Source organism: Sebastes fasciatus, chromosome 6 (assembly GCF_043250625.1).
Source record: "Sebastes fasciatus isolate fSebFas1 chromosome 6, fSebFas1.pri, whole genome shotgun sequence".
NCBI lineage: Eukaryota > Metazoa > Chordata > Actinopteri > Perciformes > Sebastidae > Sebastes > Sebastes fasciatus.
This window is the reverse complement of record NC_133800.1, coordinates 17,616,830-17,638,172: the sequence shown is the minus strand read 5'-3', so window position 1 is coordinate 17,638,172 and position 21,343 is coordinate 17,616,830. Positions and strand designations below refer to the sequence as shown.

At 42.8% G+C, this 21,343-nt stretch overlaps 1 protein-coding gene across 1 annotated transcript in view; it reads right to left on the bottom strand.

The window, feature by feature from the left end:
* The window catches only part of rgmb (repulsive guidance molecule BMP co-receptor b), a 48,210-nt gene extending 29,305 nt beyond the window's left edge, over positions 1 to 18,905 (bottom strand). The window contains exon 1 of the mRNA XM_074638149.1: positions 18,848 to 18,905. Within this exon, the coding sequence (XP_074494250.1) occupies positions 18,848 to 18,884 (37 nt within the window). The 5' untranslated portion in view covers positions 18,885 to 18,905. The remainder of the gene's footprint in view (positions 1 to 18,847) is intronic.
* Between the last annotated feature and the right edge of the window lie 2,438 nt (positions 18,906 to 21,343).

Sequence of the window (21,343 nt, the reverse complement as noted above, 5' to 3'; positions counted from 1 at the left end):
CAGTGAGGCAATCACTGAACACACAGTAGGAAGAGCATCACTTCTCTCTGACACACATGCACACACAGCAGCGGCAGCATTTCTACCCCCAAAAGAAGGATATTGAATTTTTATAAGAGTGGCAAAATAAAAATCAGAGGCGAGGTGAGGGGGAGTGGAGAATAAAAAGCGAAAAATAGTGTACACATCTTTTGTCCAGCTTGTATAAAGGCACAAAAGGGAGTCCTCTCTGTAACCTTGTCCTCGCCAGTCAAGGTATAAATCACTGTAAATTGTGTTTGTTCACACTAACCCAACCTTGGTGTTGCGTGGAACCGTGCAGTCAGCACCTATATGTGCACATAACCTCTCTCACACACACACACACGGCATGCTGACCTCTCTCCTCTCTTAACTCCTCTTAACTGACATCAGCTTCACGTAAAGCTCTGACATCAGCTTTTAGAGGCCAGAATATCTAATAAAACCACTGTTGCGTCTGGTTAAAAACATTCATAGATCTCCTTTGCCTCAGCTGTTATTGATGCATTTGCAGCATCACTATGTAGCAGCCAATAAAGAAACTCTGCTCTCTCGCACTTTTCTTTATTCTCTTTCTCTCTCTGCATGACTGCATGGTGTAATCCCGGTCAGCCCAGAGGAATGTTCCGGTGTTGTTCTGGTGTCTGAGCCTGTATACACACACACACACACACACCGCACTGGTAAAGCAAAGGACAGCGTTCCAACACATACACACAAAGCAAGGTTGTGCTACTTTAAAGCGCCACAGAGCAGAGCGTCAGGGCCGAGTGGAAAACCACAGGATAGGGGGTGATGACAAAGAGATGTTACACCTCTCCTCTCCTCCCCTCCCCCATCGTTCATTCCCAGGCATCAAGGTCGGGCCGTGTTACAAATGAAGCACTGCTCCACCCCTCTTCTATCCACTCTACACACACTCTCATAAACACACACAAACACACACACAGGCGGATGAACGCCCGCTGCTGTAACTCACTTCTTGCTGTGACATCATTAATACGACATACTGTCCACAGTGACATCATTAATAAGAGCTGGGGTGCTGACTCTTCCTTAATGGCTCTCTAAATATGACAGGTTTGACTTACTGTCCATGTGGTGGTCCTGTGTGTGTGTGTGTGTCTAGCAGGGAGGCCTGTGCATACACTGGTGCCTGATTTACACTGCAGGCTGCTGTTTGCAGGGTGCAAGCAAATGTCAGCCAGAGCAGGCTCCCTGTCTGTTTTTAAGCAATTAGGGAAACAGTTTCTGTCCCACCCTGCGAAACATCCTCACACACAGACACACACACTCGTAGTTTCCTGGTTGACGGCCTACACTGAGCAGAAGATGGATTCTGAATAATTAGGGAGATAATTGCCCAGGCGGGGGAGAGAGAGAAGATCAATGGCTGATCTTTGAAGGAGTTTGTGTGTGTTCTTGTGTGTGTGTGGGGGGGGGGGGGGGGCAAATATATGTATCGACGGTCGAAGTGTTCAGTTCAGGTGTTGCTGTTTTAGATGGTGGAAATGTCAAGTAGAGGCCAAAACGACTACACAACCTTAAACAATCTCGCTCAGTGACACCATAAAAAGTATTATGTACACTGCGACAGTGACCTACATATGAATATATGTATATATAAATATATATGGCAGTAAAAACGATAGTCAGTGATGGTGGTGTCACAGAAGTAAAACGTGTTTTGAAGTAGTGTGCACATAAAAGGAAATGCTACAACGGAGGAGTGTTTCATCCTGTGTTTTTGTTCAGCCTGACATCAGTAGAAACAGACTTCCTTGCCTTTGTTTGGCAGAGGGGAGAGATGGAGTAGAAAAGAGAGTGATGCAGGTGGGGGGAGAGCGTGGCAGGTCAGACTGCACCTGCTAAGCAACGGATATATTGTCATGGCGAGGCTTCTTCTTTCCCTCGTTCTGTCTGACACACACACACACACACACACACACAAATCTCTGACAAAAGCTTGATCACAGCCTCCTGCTTCCTCCTTAAACTTCCTCCAAAGCTTTGTCTCTCTCGCGCTCTCCCGCTGCTCTCTTCCTTCCTCTCCCCTCCTCCCTCAGACAAAAGGTGAGAGCACACGTCAGACTGACAATCAGACTGGAGCGTGCATATAATTAGCACACACACACCTGCTGACATACATGATGAGTCGCCGACACCATGGCGGCCAAACAATGAGCCTCGCTGACATTCATCTCCGTCATATTTATCTCCTGGCAGACTAGAAAAAAGCGGTCACCCCCGGCTATCTGGGAGTTCTTTTCTCCTCATTTTCTCTGTGCTGTGCATTTACATTTCAGTCCTTTAGTATTCACAGTCCCTGCATTTACAATCATTAATTTAGTATCTAGGCTACCAACAAAGGCAAACAACTGGGACAGCATCACTGTCATCCCTATTAATAGAAGTTGCTCTGCAGTGAATAAAGAGTTATTATAATATACGGAGCGGACACGGAGGAAGGAAGAGAGGAAGGATAAGAGATATATTAAAGTCAGAGGGGGCAGCTGTGGGTGTAATGCAGCAGCAGATAGGAGGTGGCAGGTCGAAGCCTGGACGCATCTCCATATGAAAGGAGCTCTGTGCCACTCTAAACACTACGTATGCATTTGTAATGCAGCTCAAACAGAGGACTGGGAATTCATCCACCGCTGCGTGTGAGTGTGTACGTGTTTAAGCAGGTGCTCCGAGGACAAATAGTAATCAATCTGAATTCAACTAGTCCTGTCTCCACCTGGTACACAACATATCCACCGTCCCTGAATGGAGACAAGTCATCTTTCGAGCATCCATCGAGGCCATGTCATGCAAATAACAAAGGGAACGGAGCCGTGATAACTAGGTGTCCACCCCTCTAATTACAGCTAAACTGATTGTAAGCGGTGACGTTGTGATGTCTAAATTAGCTTCTCACAGCATGCCACCTTCGCTGTTTGAATGATAAAAGAGGAGACATCTCCAGCAGCGCAGGCCTGTCTGTCTTTGTGTCTCTCTGCCTGTCGGTTGATCCGTGATCTCCGACTGGAACGCTGCAGCTTACAGTAAAGCTGGCAGCTGACTGACAGCTTAAGTCAGAAACATGAAATATGTTATGTTTCAGCACCTCCCGACAGACGACACCCTGGGGAAGGATAGTTAACTTTAATGGTTTGTTTAGTTTGGAGACCTGTATGTGTGTGTACGTGTGTGTTTATTTTGAAGCGTGGGGGGCTTTTAAACTGTAACGGGGCTGTGTGGGCTGATGACTTCACGCTCAGTTAATTGGCCAACTTGGTTATTTCCGTGCAACACTCACTTCCACAGGCAGACCTGGATCAACCACACACACACACATATATATAGAAACACACACCTGCTAAAGGCTCAAGCTAAACATAAAGTCTGCTTTAGCCAGATGTTGCTTTCTCCTTCCAAGTTTTAATGCCCAGACAGGTGAGTATGTGTAAAAACAGTTGGAGAGAAATGCTGTCATGTTATCGTCAGGTGCTTAAATGACACAAAATCCCACTTTCTAGCCTAAAAAAACACTTCTGTCTACAGAAAATGACAAAAGAGTGAACCGCCGCTGCCAAATGGCTCCCTTCTAGCTCCAAAAAGTGTTTTATGGATACAAGTATCCGGCTGGGCAACTTCATTCATTCATCTCCGAAGGCGTGTGGCACATTTACTTTTCAGCAGCTGAAAAATTTTCTGCAAAATGACATATCTGAGTTTTAAACAGCGCGAGCACTTCCACTGGAAACTCTATCAGCCTTGATGGGGAAACAGCTTTTTCAGGAGAGTAATAATACAACGTGCACAGACGACTGTGTGCAACATAAAGCGGGAAAAAATGTTAGTAACCACACACAGTGACAGGAATGAGAAATAACGCCATTATGTCTTCTCAGCAAAACACAGAGAGCCGTAATGGAATAATCCGCTAAACGCATTAACTTAACATTACACTGTCACAAGGTGGTTGATATGCTATTAACTACTACCACTATTACTGAACTGTAGGGGCAGTGTGTTCATCAGTAGGGTGCTGCTGCTGCAGATGTAAAAGTCCTCGAGGATTTACACACATACACGCACACACACACACACTGTGCAGTTTATTAGCTCGTTGTGTTTTTGCCTTTTTCTGTCGATAAACAGATCTGTCAGAACAACAGAACACAACAGACTGGTAAATCCAGTTATCCTCCATCCACAGAGGAAATGACCTGGACCAGGCCATCTGTGAGTGAAGTGTGTGTAAGAGTGTGTATCTGATCTGTGTGTGTGTGTGTGTGAGAAAACAAAACAGGGTGGGGATAAAGCAAAAGAGAGAGAGAGTTTGCCGCTGATGCTCATGTGTTATTCATGAGAGCGCAGAGAATTTGAGGAATAAAAGCTCTTTCAAACATTAAGCAAAAGAGCGGACAGCAAAGTAACGAAGAGTAGGGTGAAGAAGCAGCGAAGCTGAAAGTATGACTTCACTTGGCTTTTTGCTGTTTTATCTCTCTGCCTCCATCTTCTACCCTCCCTTGTGTTTCCATTCTGAGGCTGTCAGACGATGTAAGGGACTGAAAGAGTCCCAGACAACCAGAGGAGGAGGAGAGAGGCAGGGGAAGAAAGGGAAGCAGACAGGGGGAGAATTTGAGGAGAGGAGAGGAAAGAAGAGGAGCTGAACTGGAGTTGGATAAAAAGATTGAGGTTAGAGGACTGAAGGAGTAAAGAGGAGGCTCGGGGAGACAGACGGGCTAAATGAAGGGGGCAGTGTAATGTTCCAGGTGCCACATCTCTCAGGATGAAAACAGAGCAGGGGAAACACGTCGCTGTTGTCTCTCTGACTGACTGACATTTGAATAGAAAACTGACACCATATTGGTTGTATTAGCCTTTGGGAAGGCTTACCAATGGAGATAAACAAACAATTACACATTGTTGTACAAACACAATGCATCCCAGTATGCAAATGTGATGAAAAACACTTACAAACAAGAGCGTACCTAATTACAAACACTGAATGTGTTAATTGCGCCCAACACTGATAGAGATCTCTTACCTGCATGCAGTAATTACTAAACTATACTGGCCTTATTTTCATAAAACATGGAGGAATAATGAAGCAATTTTTTTAAATCATAAAGCTTATCTTGTCCCTTTTTGGAGCTGCTGTAATAAAAATGAGTAATTAATTAAATTCCCATTAGATTCCAGCAATTAATTTTCTTTCCCCCATAATGGAATTTTTAATTGCAGTGATTGGTCCCAAGTGGTTGCTGCAGGGCACATTTCCACAACAAATGTTCTTATTAAAGTTTTTTCCGAAGATGAAAACAATGGTAAATGCAATTAAAGCACAGCCACTGTCAAACACAGATAAGGCCAAATAATGTCCTAATATGCAACTTTCATTAAAAGGGTAACGCCACTAATTTTACACTTCAAAGTCTGTTTACAGGTCTGCAGGTCTACTACTGCTGCTGCTGGTGTTGAAAAAGTCGTATAAAGCATTTTGTGACTCCAGAGAGAGCTGCACGAAATCTGATAAATCTGAGGGTGTGGAGTTAAAAAGAAGTGAGCTTAGCAGACCTCTGCACTCTGCTCCTCATCTGTGCTCGAGGCTGGCGCCCTGAGGCTACATTAGCCGCGAAGGCTGCGTTCCAGATGCAACTGGGAACTCAAAGATTTCTGACCTCCTACGTGTAAAGGAAGCAGTTGTCTGACGTCACACAACAATGGAAGCGCACATTGTAAATGGTAAACCATCAACTAAAAAAAGGCAACATAAAGTATATTTGCCTGTATTTAATTAAAATAATACATACCATCATATAGTAAATCCTGTTCTGCATTGTGGGTAATGTAGGCAACAGGCTTTGACAAGTAAGAAGTTAACAAGTTTGGAATAAAAAAGACCATCTCTCTGGCTCTCATCGATATTGATCGGTGCAGTATTCTTTAAAGAAGCCCCTCAAATAACAACACAATTTCAAGAAACATTATCTCGAAAGCACCTCAGTGCCTTTTTAATCACCTAAATGGGAACAACTGTGTGTGTAACAGCGAATGAGAGAACCTGTTTGGTGGCAAATGAAACAAACTGTTCTGCTTCAGGCTGTGCGGACCATTTTTCCATCTCACCACCACCAAAATACTGAGTGCACTAAACCTGCGTCTGGAGCGCAGCGAGAGTGCGTCTGCGAGGTCAGTCCCATAAAAGTGCACCAGCAGGTGCCTGCTACAGTACATCACACAGAATTACACATTCAATCAGACCCCCCCACACACAACACACATGCATGGTTGAGCTGATACATCCAGACGTCTGACTCCAGAGCTTCTAAGTGCTGCTCGTTTCCTTAAATCACCTCTGAGGGAGAGAAACGGAGAGACAGCGAGACTTCACCCTTGTTTCTCCCTTTGCCCCCTTGAGTGTGAGATAATCCAGATCAAATAAAGAGTTGTGTGTAATACACAAGGGGCAACATAACAGATATTTACACCATTCATAAAACCCCAGAGGTAGGACGGATGAATATAGGAGCTCCAGACTCTCCAGATGTCTGTCTGATTAAGATGATACACTGTTATGCTTCTTGGTTCTGCCAGGGGGGTCTGGCGAGGACTTTACTACAAGCTCTCTGATTGGCTGGCCTCTGGGTGACCCGGAGCTGCTGGGAGTCTTGAGATGTCAGACGCGATTCTGAGGAGAGCTGCACACATGTAGTACCATGATGCTCTGAGGAGAGACTTTGGCACCCTTTTACAGATGGGGCAAAAAAAGTGGGTCAGGTGCCTGGCTGCTATTGTTGGGGGGAAAGTGTGTCATTGTAACCATGGTTGCTCGTTTTTTTTCTCATCTCAGAGCTTCCAGGTGTATCAGCGCTGATTTGTACACTTCCTACTACTACTGCTAAACCAGCCGGAAGACCTGTTAACAGCAGTCTAGCATAACCTCACCTAGCCCACATTTAACATGAACACTGATCAAAGCATTTATCAACGAAATCAAGTTGAACATTTTATTTCTAACGTGTTCCTGAGAGGCACACAGAGCCCACAGCGGTCTGTCTGACTGACTGGTTTGTTTCAAATATTGACAGGAAGCCGTTAAGCGCCTTGGCTGAACCAGAGGCCATCAGTAAATCAGAGGAGATACATACATCACAGGATATCTGACAACACGGACACAAATGTCAGATAAGAGGAGGTGGCAGTGAATAACGTACGGCAAACAACAACATCATTATTAGTGCTTGGTCATATTTTACCACGGCTGAAGAGGGGTGACGTGATGTGTGTGGGTGAACATGAATGATGGCCGGAGCAGGTAGTGTGGCTCTTTGGGACAGAGCAGAGAAAAGACAATCAGTCCAGTCCTCCAGGAAAACAGAGTTGTATTGATGTCACTGATCCAAAATACATAAGTAATACGGGATACTGCTAGCGGTCTACGAAAAGAGAAGGTAAAGGCGCTGAAAACAACACTTAAAGCTGCAGTGGGTAGAAATGGAGCAAGTAAGATTTAAAAAAAGGTATTTTTATAAAACGGTCACTATATCCTGACAGTAGTGCATGAGACTGGTAATCTGAAAAAAATGTGCCTCTCTGTCCTCCGGTGTTCCTAATGGCATCTGCAGGATTTCACAGACCGGAAGAAAACAACCAATCAGAGCCGAGCTGGAGTCTGCCGTCCTTGAGCAGCTGTCAATCACTCGCGAACTCCGATCAAACGATCAAACTAGGCAGCACTGATCAAATATGAATCAATATTCTGTTACTGTAATGCCTATTTCTCTCATATAAAATGTTTTCAGAAACATCTTGCAGTACTGTTTAGCCGTAAAATTAGAAAGTTTGTGACCCGGCAGCCATGTTGAGATCAGTTGAGGAAATACCAACCACCGCCCACCAGCCAGCGCACAGCCAATAGGAACGCTCAATAGGAACGCACTCTCTGAAATGACCTGTGATTGGCCAAAGTCTCCCGTCACAGGCTAGATTTTTTAAAGCCTGAAAACAGAGCCATGAGGAGGTGCAGAAGTCGAGTTTTCTCTCAGAACACTTGAATTACAATATGCTGAAAGGTTATTATGGATTTTTTGCCCAATGATGCCAAAAAACGTTCTGCCTACTGAAGCTTTAAAAGAAAACAGTCTCTCGAAGAAAAAAGGCTTCGTTTAGTGGCACATATCCTAACGAAACACAAAAAGCCCTTCACCTATGGCAGGCATTGCAATAGAGGTGATGACTGCGGTATTAAAGGACCATAAAAGTAAGATAGAAATTATGTCTGCTATTGGCAATGTACAACTAGGTGCTATGAGTACATCTCGGCCACTTTCATTTTGCAAATTAGCTCTCAGAGGAAAAAAGGTTGGAGACCCCTGATATAGATAGATATTTAAGCCCTAAGGTTATCCTTGAGAAGGAAGGTCCCTCATAATAAATGATCATTTTAGGTCTGTTTGCTGATTAATGAATCATAGAGACAACCTTCATCCTCCTGTTTATACCTGCTGTACCTCACATCGAAGTGTGTGATTGGCTGGTTTGTAGAGATAATACCCAGGGCACAGTGAGCCCGAGGCTGTCTTCACCTGAACGCAATCACAACTACTACTGATGGCCAACATGACTGAACAGAAGAAAACCCAGACAAACCAAAAATGAAGGAACTGTCTCTCTAAAAAGTGCAATGTATAAAACAACTCATCAACAGCCACTTATCACCACAAAGCATGGATTGCCACTGTTGTGCTATGTTACTGTTATCAACCGTGCTGCTACAGTGAACATGATTGTTTGGTTCTGAAATTGCTGCATTGTGACTGACAGACAGGGCTGAAAAAAATAATTATGAGAATTTCCGCCTACAGAGACCTCACCTCGTTGACATCTGTTTTGAAGCTTAATATTACAGTCTGTTTCTCCATTTACAGGTAGACATCTCAATCTATACATCAGTCTGTTCACATGACAATCTGAGTACCGTCCATCCATCCATCCATACATCCACATAAACATTCATAGGATCCGTCCATCCGTCCAGGCAGTGAGCTGTCCTCCCCCGGGGGAGGCTCAGCTGCCTCCTGCAGCCCTCAGACATGTTTTAATGGTGAGCCTGAACTATATAGGCTCCCCTGGCTCTGCTGAGACGCACACACACACACACACACACACACACACACACGCACACACACACACACACATCAAACACTGCATAAAATTGCATGTATATCAGCAGAGGTGACCTAACCAATGCCTCTGCCACATTTCTATTCCCCTGTAGCCTCCCCCTTTCCCTTAATATTTATACACCATTTCTTTATTCAAATACTAATTTCTACTTCCACATGAAACCCCTTTGTTGTTCTTTTTCATCTAAATCCCTGTAAACACTGGTTATTTTCCCTCCGTAGCATCCTTTTTTGTGTTGTTCTTTCTTTTGTTCCCTTATCTCTCTGCCCCCCAGCCAGTTCCTCCTTCTGGCTTTCCCTTTTTCTTCATCTTCTTCAACACCACCCCTCTCCTTTCTGCCCTATCCCCCTTTTTTCCGTCGCTCTTACTCATTTTCGCATTTGCAGAATGTAATTTCGGTAATGTCATGCTGCCCTGTAGCGGATGTCTTTGTGTAGATGAGAGTCGTGTGAGGACAGGATGGGTGCGAGACAGACTCAGAGAGAGAGGAAAAAGTAAACTGTGATCAGCACAGATGGAAGGACACCTGGTCTGTAATGGTGTTTTCAGATGTTCCCGTCTCTTTCTCTCTCTTTCATGCCCTCATGCAAGCGCACAGACACACACAGTTACTTCAGAGAGGCAAACCCGGGCACAACATGAAGGAGCATCCTCCTCCTCCCATGGTGCAATGGAGGCAGAGTGACGGATGGGATGGGGAAAAATGGGAGAGAGATAAAACGACAATATGCAGCCATGGAGACAGGTCCAAAAGGGGGGAAGACGGGAGTCACACAGAGAGAGAGTGGGGTACAGACAGGGAGTGGTTCACACATTTGGCAAGTGAAAGTAGCTGTGATGAATCCAGCAGAGTGGCCTTATCTGTGTTCAGTTGTGGTGAGTGTGGTCCTGTGAGGCTGAGAGGGAGCAGGTCTGTACAGCTACAGGGCAGACTGGGAGATTAGTATTTAGGCCAAGAGAAGCGCTTGTAGTCCACCTCAGGGGGTGAACCTGAACCTGAGCTGTGTGAGGATTCTTGTGATGCTGTGTTTGAAGTCCAACTTCTATTTAAATACAGTCACAGAAAAGGCTCCACATAGTTCTAAGGGGAAAGATGAAAGGCGTCAAAACTTGAATGTGATGCAGGCGAGAGCATTTAATTACATTTTTGGCTAAAAAAAGGAAAAGAAACAAAACCCATGTGAGAGACTTTGCAACTGGACTCATCACATACTGGAGGCTGATGCTCTCCATCTGATGTTAACACACATCAAAGTGTGTGATTGGCTGGTTTGTATAGATAATACCCAGGGCATAGTGAGCCCGAGGCTGTCCTCACCTGAACGCAATCACAAGTTAGACATATGCACTGGCTAAGCTAAGCTGGCCTTCTTTTTACAGTTTAGTAACATAAAACATTAAAGGAGTAGTTCAATAAGTTTAGAAATACACTTTCGCTTTCTTGCCGAGAGTTTGATCAGAAGATCGATAACAATCTTATCTCTGTCTGGTCATTATAAAACTGGAACTAGGAGACAGTTAGCTTTCCATAACAACTGGCCGATCCAAAGTTCACTATCAACATGTTATATCTTGTTTGTTTAATCTAGTGCTGACCCGAATGCTTCAAAGCTTTGACTGTTGCCATGGTAATCAACCTCCAAATCAGTATTTGATTGCTTTGTTTTTTAATATATATATATATATATACACAGTATAGGCAAATATAAATATATAATAATAATGTATAAATCTTGAAATAGCCCATGAAATCAGGAATAATCCCACAACATGATTTATTATTCATATTCAACATTAATGATTATTAGTTATTGTCAGAGGGATATCACTGTTTGTTGTGTGTAGAGGTGTGTGTGTGTACAGTAGTATGGCATCAGCATTGACACGGGGGAGATGGAGAAAGACAGACAGAAGACCATGTAAGCCTGCTGCGCCAGACCATGAAGCTAGAAAATACCTTTGAATATTTCTCACCGAAGCTTTGTAGCCCAAAAACTGGTATTCGGGACAACCGTAGTTTAATCTGTACAAAAATGATAAATTGTAGTCGTCTGAGGGGTTACGTCCAGGAGTATTTTTGGCCAGGAGTAGTGACTTTCTGGAGTCTCCGTTGGTTGCTAGGGAGTCACAACCTTCTGCAAAGAAAAAGTCCTGCACATAACCCTTTGTAAAACTGTCGTACATGTGTAAAAACGTCAAGTTGTGGATTGTATGAATTAAACAAATGATAGAATTTGTTACCTTTGGAGAGTAGCTGTTTCCAGTCTTAATGCTAAGTAAGGGATAATGTACAGCGAGCCAACAATGACCGGCTCGCTGTACATTATCCCGCTTATTACACGATTACTTACTTAAGAAATCAATAATTTGACACAGAAATGGTCCTCAAGGGGTCCGACATCAGAACTGTATCCATAGCAACTGTCTGGTATACATAGTAGTGGTCTGCTTTAAAGAAATAACAGACCGTACAATGCTGTGATTAACCAATCATAATCAAGTATTCAACAAAGCTGTGTAATAAGCTAGATAACCAGGTGCTGGCAATAGCCTGATATTGAACCCACAGATATGAGAGAGGTATCAATCTTCTCATTTAACGCTTGACAGGAAAACGAATAAGCATACTTCCAAAAATGTCAAACTATTGCTTGAAGGACTTATGATATAATGTAACATTAGACTCCATAGACCTAAATGAAGGCCGTTGCAGTCCCACTTCAATGTGCAATTTTTACATACGAATATCGTATAAATATGTATAAAGTAAAACTTTGATATCAACATGTTAATAATTAAAGTTTGCATTTACTTCAAGTAAGAAAATATGATGGCTTCAATCCTCAATGAAAATAAGAAGGAGGAGGAGGAGGAGGAAGAGGCGTGGTGAATTTTCAAACAATACGTTAGTTCTCAGGAGAGACGGGGCAGTGCAGCCCAGCAGGCAAACACACAGCAAAGCCCGTTTCCAGTAGTTCAAATGAGGTTGCTGACACCATGCATGTCAATGAGGAGAGGCTGAAGCCCAAGTGAAGCCCAAACACACTCAAATACACACATGATGCACACACACACACACACACACACACAGAGAGAGAGCAAATAAACAAGAACACACACACACATAGAATATCTGGTAACTCACAGAAATACCCACACATACAATTATATGCACACATCCCTATCTCATTTCAGTCACTTAGGAGCAGATTCACTATAACATAGCCTACAGAGGTGTCATTAACATTTCAAACATGTAAAATTATGCAAACACCCCACCGCGCTGTGGGGCCAAGCAGCTCTGCTCATTTAACACACTCCTCCAGTCGCTCAGACGGAACCGTTCTCTCATGCGTCAGTGTTCCACGGTTTTACGAAAACAAACATCTTGTCAACATCGTGCACTCTCACATTTACATTAATACACATGCAGACAAAAAATAGCACAGCCAAGGAAAACCAATCTCAGAAAAAAAAAACACATTGACATCTCACACATGAAAGATGGTATCAATGAACATTTTCTGCTCCCATCATCTTTCCTGGCCCTCTTGGATAGACTGTCGAGCCTTGTGCCCAGCAAAACCAATCTGCTCTTATTTCATTTCATCCCAATCTATTCTTTTGCTTGGGTGAACTGACCATATCGTGTGTGTGTGTGTGTCTTTATGTGTGTGTGTCCATCACGCCCAGTGGAGGTCTATGTGCAGGGCCTCAGAATATGAGGTAATCAATCACATCATACTGCCTTAGATTAGAGCCACATCGATCTGGTCTCAGCTCTGACAAACAGCCTGACCTAGAATACATCCACCTGGACAGGGCACACACACACACACACACACACACACACACACACAGCATCTCTTCTTTCACTGCATTTCTACCACTCCACATCGCACCCCCTCCTGAGAGTGTACACTACCACATACACACATACCAGGAATATTTACTGAGAACCGCAGTCTGAGACAGAGCGGTCCCTGTGCAGTGAGATCCAAGGTGGGATGATTTTCCTAGTGGGTGGCTGTTCATTTGTATGCTCCTTTCACTGTCCATCACCTCCGCTGCACCCGTCCACGAAAGCAAACACTCACCCAACACTCATACTGACATTCTCGCATACATATTTCTACCTGTGCATGTGTGTGTGTGTGTGTGTGTGTAGTCTTCTCTATATTGGCCACATGCACTCATTTAATTTATTAATGCTCTGTATCGTCCCAATCAATGGTCGGTGGTGTGATGAAGGTCCTTGCCAGAGGGGAGAGAGAGAGCGAATGGAAAGTGCTGTGAGATGTGCAGCGCTCACAGAATCATTAAGTCTGAGTTCAGGCCTCTGAGTGTGTGTGTGTGTGTGTGTTGTGCTTAACAAGTAATCATTAGCACTAGATATGCAGTGAGGGTGTCAGAGTGTTATCCAGGTATTGTTTGAAGATATCTAGCTGTCTACCTTGTAGTGCAGGCTGCAGAAAATCAAAGGCCCAAACATCTAAAGTATCTGTATATGTAAGCATGTGTGTGTGTGTGTGCGTGTGTGCGTGTGTGTGTGTGTGTGTACGTGTGTGCTCGCATGCAGGTGACAAGCCTTCTCCCACCATCCCACTACACAGCAGAGACAGAAATATACGCTCCAGAAAGCTTACAGTCAGGGGGGTTGAAACTTTTCCACCACCTCTGTTTTATAATGTAAAACATATGGCAGAGAGTACAGCTCATTTCAATATTTGATTCAATCTTTACGTCGTAAGTACGACAAACTGCTTTGCAATTTTTACGCTGTGCTTAAAAATGAGTGTAGAAATTAATTTTAAATTTAGTAAATATATATATCTTGCAGCAGCTAAAGCGACGCAGCAATGAAACCATAGTTTGCACACACACAGTGAATTTGAAACACTTATTTACACAGTACATATTGTGATTTGGGGTTCCTGACTGCTCTGCTACACTTTGCTTGCAATGAGTCAGCCACAAAAGAATAGTTCAACGTTTTGCAGAAAATACACTTTTCTACTTTATTGTTGAGAGTTAGATAAGAAGATCAATAACACTCTTATGTTTGAGAGTGATATCAATCTTCTCATCTAAATGTCAGCAAGAAAACAAATATAAATAGTGTTGAATTATTCCTTTAAAGTCTGGGTAAAGCAAAAATAAATATGTGTTCTGAGTATGTCACACAACAAAAAAATGACGTGTTATTAACCATCCAGACAAATTTGAATGATTAAAAAAATCGGCGAAGAGTATAAAATTAGATTTTAAAATCGTGAAAAAATCTGAAACGCTGAAGGCTCTGAACCACTGATGCTATAGAGAGCCGCCACGCCCCTTCCAGTGAACCCTATGGGACATTATTTCAGATAAAAATATGAATGGTAGTCAACGGAGAGAGATCAATATTGTGTAGATCCCGTTTGAATTGCGCCACGAATCACACATACGATGTTTGTCAATTTAAAACATAATTTTTTAAGTCAAGAAAGTTTGTCGTAGGTTTGTCGTAGTATCATTTAATTTTGTGAGAAACCGCTCAGTGAACTACATCTCTCATCTCGAACAATATACGTCACCAACACTAGCTAGCTAGCTAACTTAGCTATGACCACGCAGAAATGACTCGTTATCTTACCTGATGTGATTCATCCAGCGACTCCTTGTCTTTTTATCAGTCGGGAAGAGAAAGAACGAGCAAAACCCGTCGCTGGTGTCAGCACATCCCAGTATGAAGCACACAGGCATCGTAGCTTCAGAGAGAGAGGCGTCACTTAGGCGACTTTTGGGTGTGTAGTCTTTCTAATTACGTATTTTCACAGTCTGATACTTCAACAGCTTTACAACAAACTGTGACTTTCTTGACTTGCAAAATTATCTTTTAAATTGGCAAACATCATATGTGTGATTCATGGAGCAATTCAAATGGGATAAAAAAATGATTTGTCTCTCTCCGTTGATTACCGTACATATTTTTTTTCTAAATAAGGTCCACCGGAAAGGGCGTGACTTAGGCTCTCTATGCGTTAGGGGAGGGGTTATGCTAAGGATGACTCCAGTGTGTCATCAAGCCATGAGTTTAGGCTGTTTCAGTACCGCCCAAAAAACACGAAAATGGAGAAAAACAGTTTGAAAGTCTAACTCCACAATTCAGCACTCCATAGTTCACAGTCTTTTCACATGTTTTCAGCACTTATTTTCTAACATGTATAATGTGTTTAGATATAAATCTCTAATTTTACTTTACCCAGACTTTAAGAGAAACACAACGTTGTCCCTCTCTTCTCACATGAAATGGCTCGATCATGGCGAGTTATGTTTCTGTTTTGATGTTCATACTGGAGCTTGAATTGAGACTCAATGTGTCGTGGTGAGCAACAGCTGAACAGCCCTACAGAGACAGCCGGCTGGACGAGTGACCAATGAAGTTCTCCTGGAGGTGGAAGGATTGACCAATGAGAGAGCAGGGCTGATTGGAGGTGATTTACGTTCCTGACATCTTTAACCAAATTACCCAGCATCCTTTGCGGTGTGATTACTGTGATGCACAGTCTTGGTGCTTGTGTGTAAAGTGTGTATGTGTGTGTGTTATTTCACTTCTCCCAAGGCAACAGCTCACGCAGAACTGGAAGACGGATTTGGACACGACAACAATTCAGAATCAAAAATCCCAAACAGGAAAAAGAAAACATGTTTTTCAGATTTTCTGTGATAGTGTGAAATCTGCTTTCTCTGGCATTTATCATAGTTAGCAATCCCACTGACCTGCAGGCGAGGCTTAGACAACATGTTCAGGGTTTTATGAACTAATCTCATTGATCGCAAGCCAACACTGCTGTCAGGACAATCCTGAAGATTTTCACACCATTTGTTTGAATTTATGGGAATCTAATAAGCTAACAAGTGTTACATTTTCTAGTAGTGCAAAAGGACTTCACAAAAATGCATCTGTTTAGCTGGCTCCCTGGTGACTACGATGTCATTTTCACAAAGACTAAACCACTGGCCTAAAGATTTTGAAATAAGCTGAGGGAAGCCTTTCTTCAGATATATGTCATCCGCAATATGCAACCAAATCACATCAAGCTGACAAGTTACCATTAAAGACAGAATATAGTAGGTACAATGTAGGGAGTCTCTGTGGTTCACTGTGAGACGTCTATCTACTGACACCAGCACAGTTTCTATTAGAGCTAACAGGCTCATCTGACTGGAAGTCTGCTTGATCCATCAGTTCATTTCAGCCACTCTGCTCTCTCAGCCCTGCTCTTAAAGACAGATAGTGGGAGACTGTCTCATTTCACGCTTGCAGGAGTTAATGCTATTAAACTAGACACACAGATACACTCAAATGTGCACGCATTCAAACACACACACACACACACACACACACACAAGATGTAGCTGCTATCTGATGGCCTGAATAACGGCAACCTCTGAGATAAAGAGCAGCTTTCCTGTTCCAGTGATACACGGCCATGTTCAGCCTCTATGGATGATATGTGTGTGTGTGTGTGTGGGTGGTTGTACCTTTGTGTGTGTGTGTGTGAGTAAGCATTTGCACCTGTGCTGTGACCAATCCCTCAGTGATCCCATTACAAGGGTCTGACAAGCGATGGTTGTTGTGGGTGTGTGTGTGTGTGCGTGCGTGCGTGCGTGTGTGATGGAGAGGATCATCTGTGAACTGCTGTTAGTTAGCAGCATTCTCTATCACTGTGGCATGTTATTATCTGGCTCGCTCCTACGTTACATCACTCATACTTACAAATACACACATTTGCGCAAAAACACACACAAACACGAATTTGTCCTAATACTTTTGTGAGGATGCTCACATTGACTGCATCCGTTCTTTATTCCACATCACTATACGTAACCTTAAAGGAGTAGTTCACCATTTTGGGAAGTACCCTTATTTGCCCTCTTGCCGAGAGTTAGAAGAGAAGATTGATATCACTCTTTCATTTGGAGGAAATAGACTGTTAGATTAGCATAGCATAAGAACTAAAAACAAGGGGAAACAGCTACCCTGGCTCTGTCCAAAGCACACCTAGAGCTCTCTAATAAGCATGTTGTATCTTGTTTGTGCAATCCCTATAAAAACAGAACTGTAAATAGGTCAATTTGCGGTTTTAGGAGGAGTTACGTGATTGGAGTATTTCTCGGAGTGACTTCCTGGAGTCTCCACTGATTGCCTGGCAACCTCACAGTGATGACGAGACTCAAAGAAGTCACTGCACCCGACCAAGAATTAGTTCCAGCATGTAGCTCCCAGTAAAACCACTAAATGTCTCATCTTAAACATAAGCCTAATCAAAACCCTAAACCAAAGTGTTATCCTTAGACAAGCCATTTAAAGATGTGAGGACTCCAACATCCTCACTCAAAAAAACATCAACAAACTCAAGAGAAGTGCAAGAAGAATAAACCCACTTTCACACCACCTAATGAGACTATGTGCTCAGCCAAATAAAAAAAATCTAACTAACCGTTTGAGGGGTTGGGCATGTACCACTGACGCTAAAAGGGAAGTCCAGCTTGCTGGTCATGCACACACAGATCCCTACAGACATTATATAAGGTTTGATGTAAGCACACCACACAATGCATTTATAAATAACAAGCGCACAAACCTTTTTTGAATGGCAGTAAAACAGGATCCTATAAGAATAACACGATGTGGCACTGTGTACGCACTCACTATACTGCCAACTAGTCTTTATCTCTATGCAAACCTGCCCTCCGAGTAACTTGTTATTCCTGTGCAGTGCCAACCTGCCTGCCTAACAGTGGAGCACAATTCAGCCAGTCTAGTCCAGGACCACAGGTCCAGTCAGCTCAGACCGAGAGGTTGTTAAACGATACCCCACGGACTGAGTTGCATCCACATGAATTGCAAGTGCAAAACACAAACACTATGATAAATATTCAATAAACCATGGAGTTAAAGCCAAAAGTGCAAATATTGAATAAACTGATCTGTGTCCATACAATGTATTAGTACATAAATGTGTGTATTTAACTCACAGAGGTTATCTTTATATCTGATATGTGGATCGCTTACAATGCACATTTATTACAAAGTTACACATTCTGCATACAGTTTGTGCAATGGTTTGTGAATTTAGCAGTAAAACTGAGCAGTAAAATTCCCCGTAGAGCTAAAACTTTAGAAAGAGAGAACATGAACATGAACATTTAAAGAGCTAATTGAGGGAAATAGTCGTTTGTGTATGTGTGTGTGTGTGTGTGTGTGTATCGGCTTTATCAGCTGGGTTTGCAAACAGGTTATGCCATCCCTCCTCATATTTCTCCTCAGGCCCCCGGTTTATTCGCTGCTTGTGCCGGCACCTGAGAGCCGATTATTGTTTAGGAGACTTGCAGCAGAACAGGCAGAGTAAGTAGATCTCTCCTCTGCTCTAATCTAATCAAATTTGATGTTTCCAAACACACAGCAGCTGGCTAAAGGCACAGCGATGATACCCAAGGAACAAAGCCCACGCTTGTTGTTGGAGACCGACCTAAGCTTCTCCAATTCCTGTCTCAATTTAGCATTCTCTCCCTGAAGCTTAACGCTGGAAAACAACAAGAAAGCAATTTAACAGGCTGACACTGTGAGTGTGTGCTTAGGTGTGTATGTGTGTATTACCTTCAAAATTGTTCATGCCTGTTTGTGGAGCAGACATCCTCTGTGGACTGATGGGGGCAAGTCTCCCGTGATTCCACGTTCACTCTGCAGCAACACAGTAAAGGAAATTCAAACGTCAAGAGATGGCACTTACAAACCCTTTAAAAACAGCTTGGAAAATCTTTCTCCGACTTTTTACAAAGATGCATTACATGTTCAAATGTACATTGTATTTGTAAAGTAGCTACATAGATGTTGGGAGTCAATATAGAATTGGGTAGAGGTGGATATGCCACCACTTTTATGCTTGTATGCATTATTAAAACCTCATAAGCAGTTTCTTTTTTCATGTGAGTGAAATAATAGGGGGAAGGGCTGATAGCTTTGATACCCTATGTGTACATCAAATATAGAGATCAGTTCACTTTAGTCAGTACTGCAAAGGTCCTTTCATCACTTTGACCTATCCAGCTCTCACTTTCATCTTACGCTAACGAGGAGCTCATTAATTTCTAATCAAAGGATCCCGATTTACTGCAGGTCCATTGAGGATATTCAGCCTCCATACACAGAAAATGGACGGGGGTCATCATTTTAAACAATACATCTGAAGACCACTGGGCATACATGAGCGCTCATATAAACACACAAGGTGAAGGTGAAGCTGTCTCACAACATTATGGCCACTTTTTAATCAGATTATGTATAATCAGATTATGTATTAGTATTGGATTCTCTACGGCCGAGACTGGGGCGGAGAGAAAAAGATGGAATGGTATGAAGACTGAAAAGAGAGCTGCTTTGTGTTGAAGCATGGCAAAAAGTTCCCTCACACACATCTGGAAAGAAGACACTATCTCACTGTGTGTTAGTGAGTGTGTGTGTGTATGTATGTGTGTGCTTATGTGTGCACGCGCATGCAGGAATGGCCGTTCCGCCACGTTCCAGATAATTCCACACACAGGCGGGTCCACACTCTCTGCCTCTAGCTCCACTAACACACCATCGGTCACTCTGCTCTGTGCTTGTGTGTAACTGTCCAGATTCAGTGAAACCGATGGCTGCGCCTGTCTGTCATAGGCTGTTTAACAAGAAATTCTGCCTCGAGACTCTCAATATGCTGCTGCTGCTGAGAGCCAGAGGAGCGGACCACAAGTTTTATCAGTAAAAAACACATTCAGCCTATCAGCGGAATCAATCCCATCTCCACAGTCACCTCTCTCTACTTCTACAAAGCATAACGTACCAGGGCTGGTCTGCTGAATTGATTGCATTTATTAAAAAGATAAATTAAACGATATCAGCAGCATGTACCAGAGTCAACTTCCAACATCACGTTTCGTGTGTCAAGACATTCAGCTGAATAACATCTATGATATTTTTCAGAATGTGTGACAGGACAACATGGTGAAATAACAAACCCAGTGGTTCAGTTAACACTCATCCTGTAATCACAGGCCTGACCCTGTTACAAACAAACAGTGTCTGTCTGATATCACAAAGACACTTCAGTACAAACAAAAGGCCAGGTGCATATACAGGAGGAAATTATTCTGTTTCAATTCTTGACTTAAACCAGAGACAACAAAGGTCTACATGAGACAAAAGACAGCAGTTTGGCAGCTGCAGTCATCCACTTGTGTCACAGTGCCATCTAGCTTCTAAATGAAAAATTGCAAAAACATTTTCTGCAGTCAATTAATTGATAACAAACACTTAATATTTTGTTTTTAAACTATAAATTTGAAATATACAAAAATTCTAACTTAATGTAATTAAATAGGGTGACATACTGCATCAAAGCTCATTTGGGAGAATCCTGCAAAGGGCCGTGTTGTTCCCTACAATATTAAACGTTTCGATATTTAATTATACAGTGGGATGGAAATCTATAGAATACATTCTACAGCAATATCCCTGTAATACATACTAACTGATTATAAACTTCTAATGTTCATTTTTTTGTAGAGGATGTGTTAGAAACTGCTCCTTCAACTATGTGGTCATTTTTGGCTAGTTTGTAGTGTTGTTGTTTTATTAGAATGCATTACATTATAATGTGTCCCTGTTATTCTGTCCACTACTTGTGTATAAAGTGGGGTACGGATGCATATTTTACCACCCAAGACACACCTGCTGGAGCTGCTAATGCACGCAGCACACCGTATATAGTGACACAAGTTAACAGGCTGGAGCCCCGAGTGGTCATAGGCACAGAAAACAACCATGACGCAGAGCCGAGAGTGTGAATAACCGTTTGAAACAAACATTCATGAGACCTGCAGAGCACTTACAGACACTGAGTGACTCACACAGAGCTCATTGTCTCACTCCTGCATGCTCTCCGCACACTTGTCCATTTGTCACGGGTAATAAACTTACAATGTTTCGGAGTAAATTGATTACTAATAAAGGAGCCAATTCAACTAGAGGATCTACAGTAATATAACACAAAGGTCAGTAAAACACCTCTGCTTAATTTTGTACACACACACACACCCACACACACACACAGCA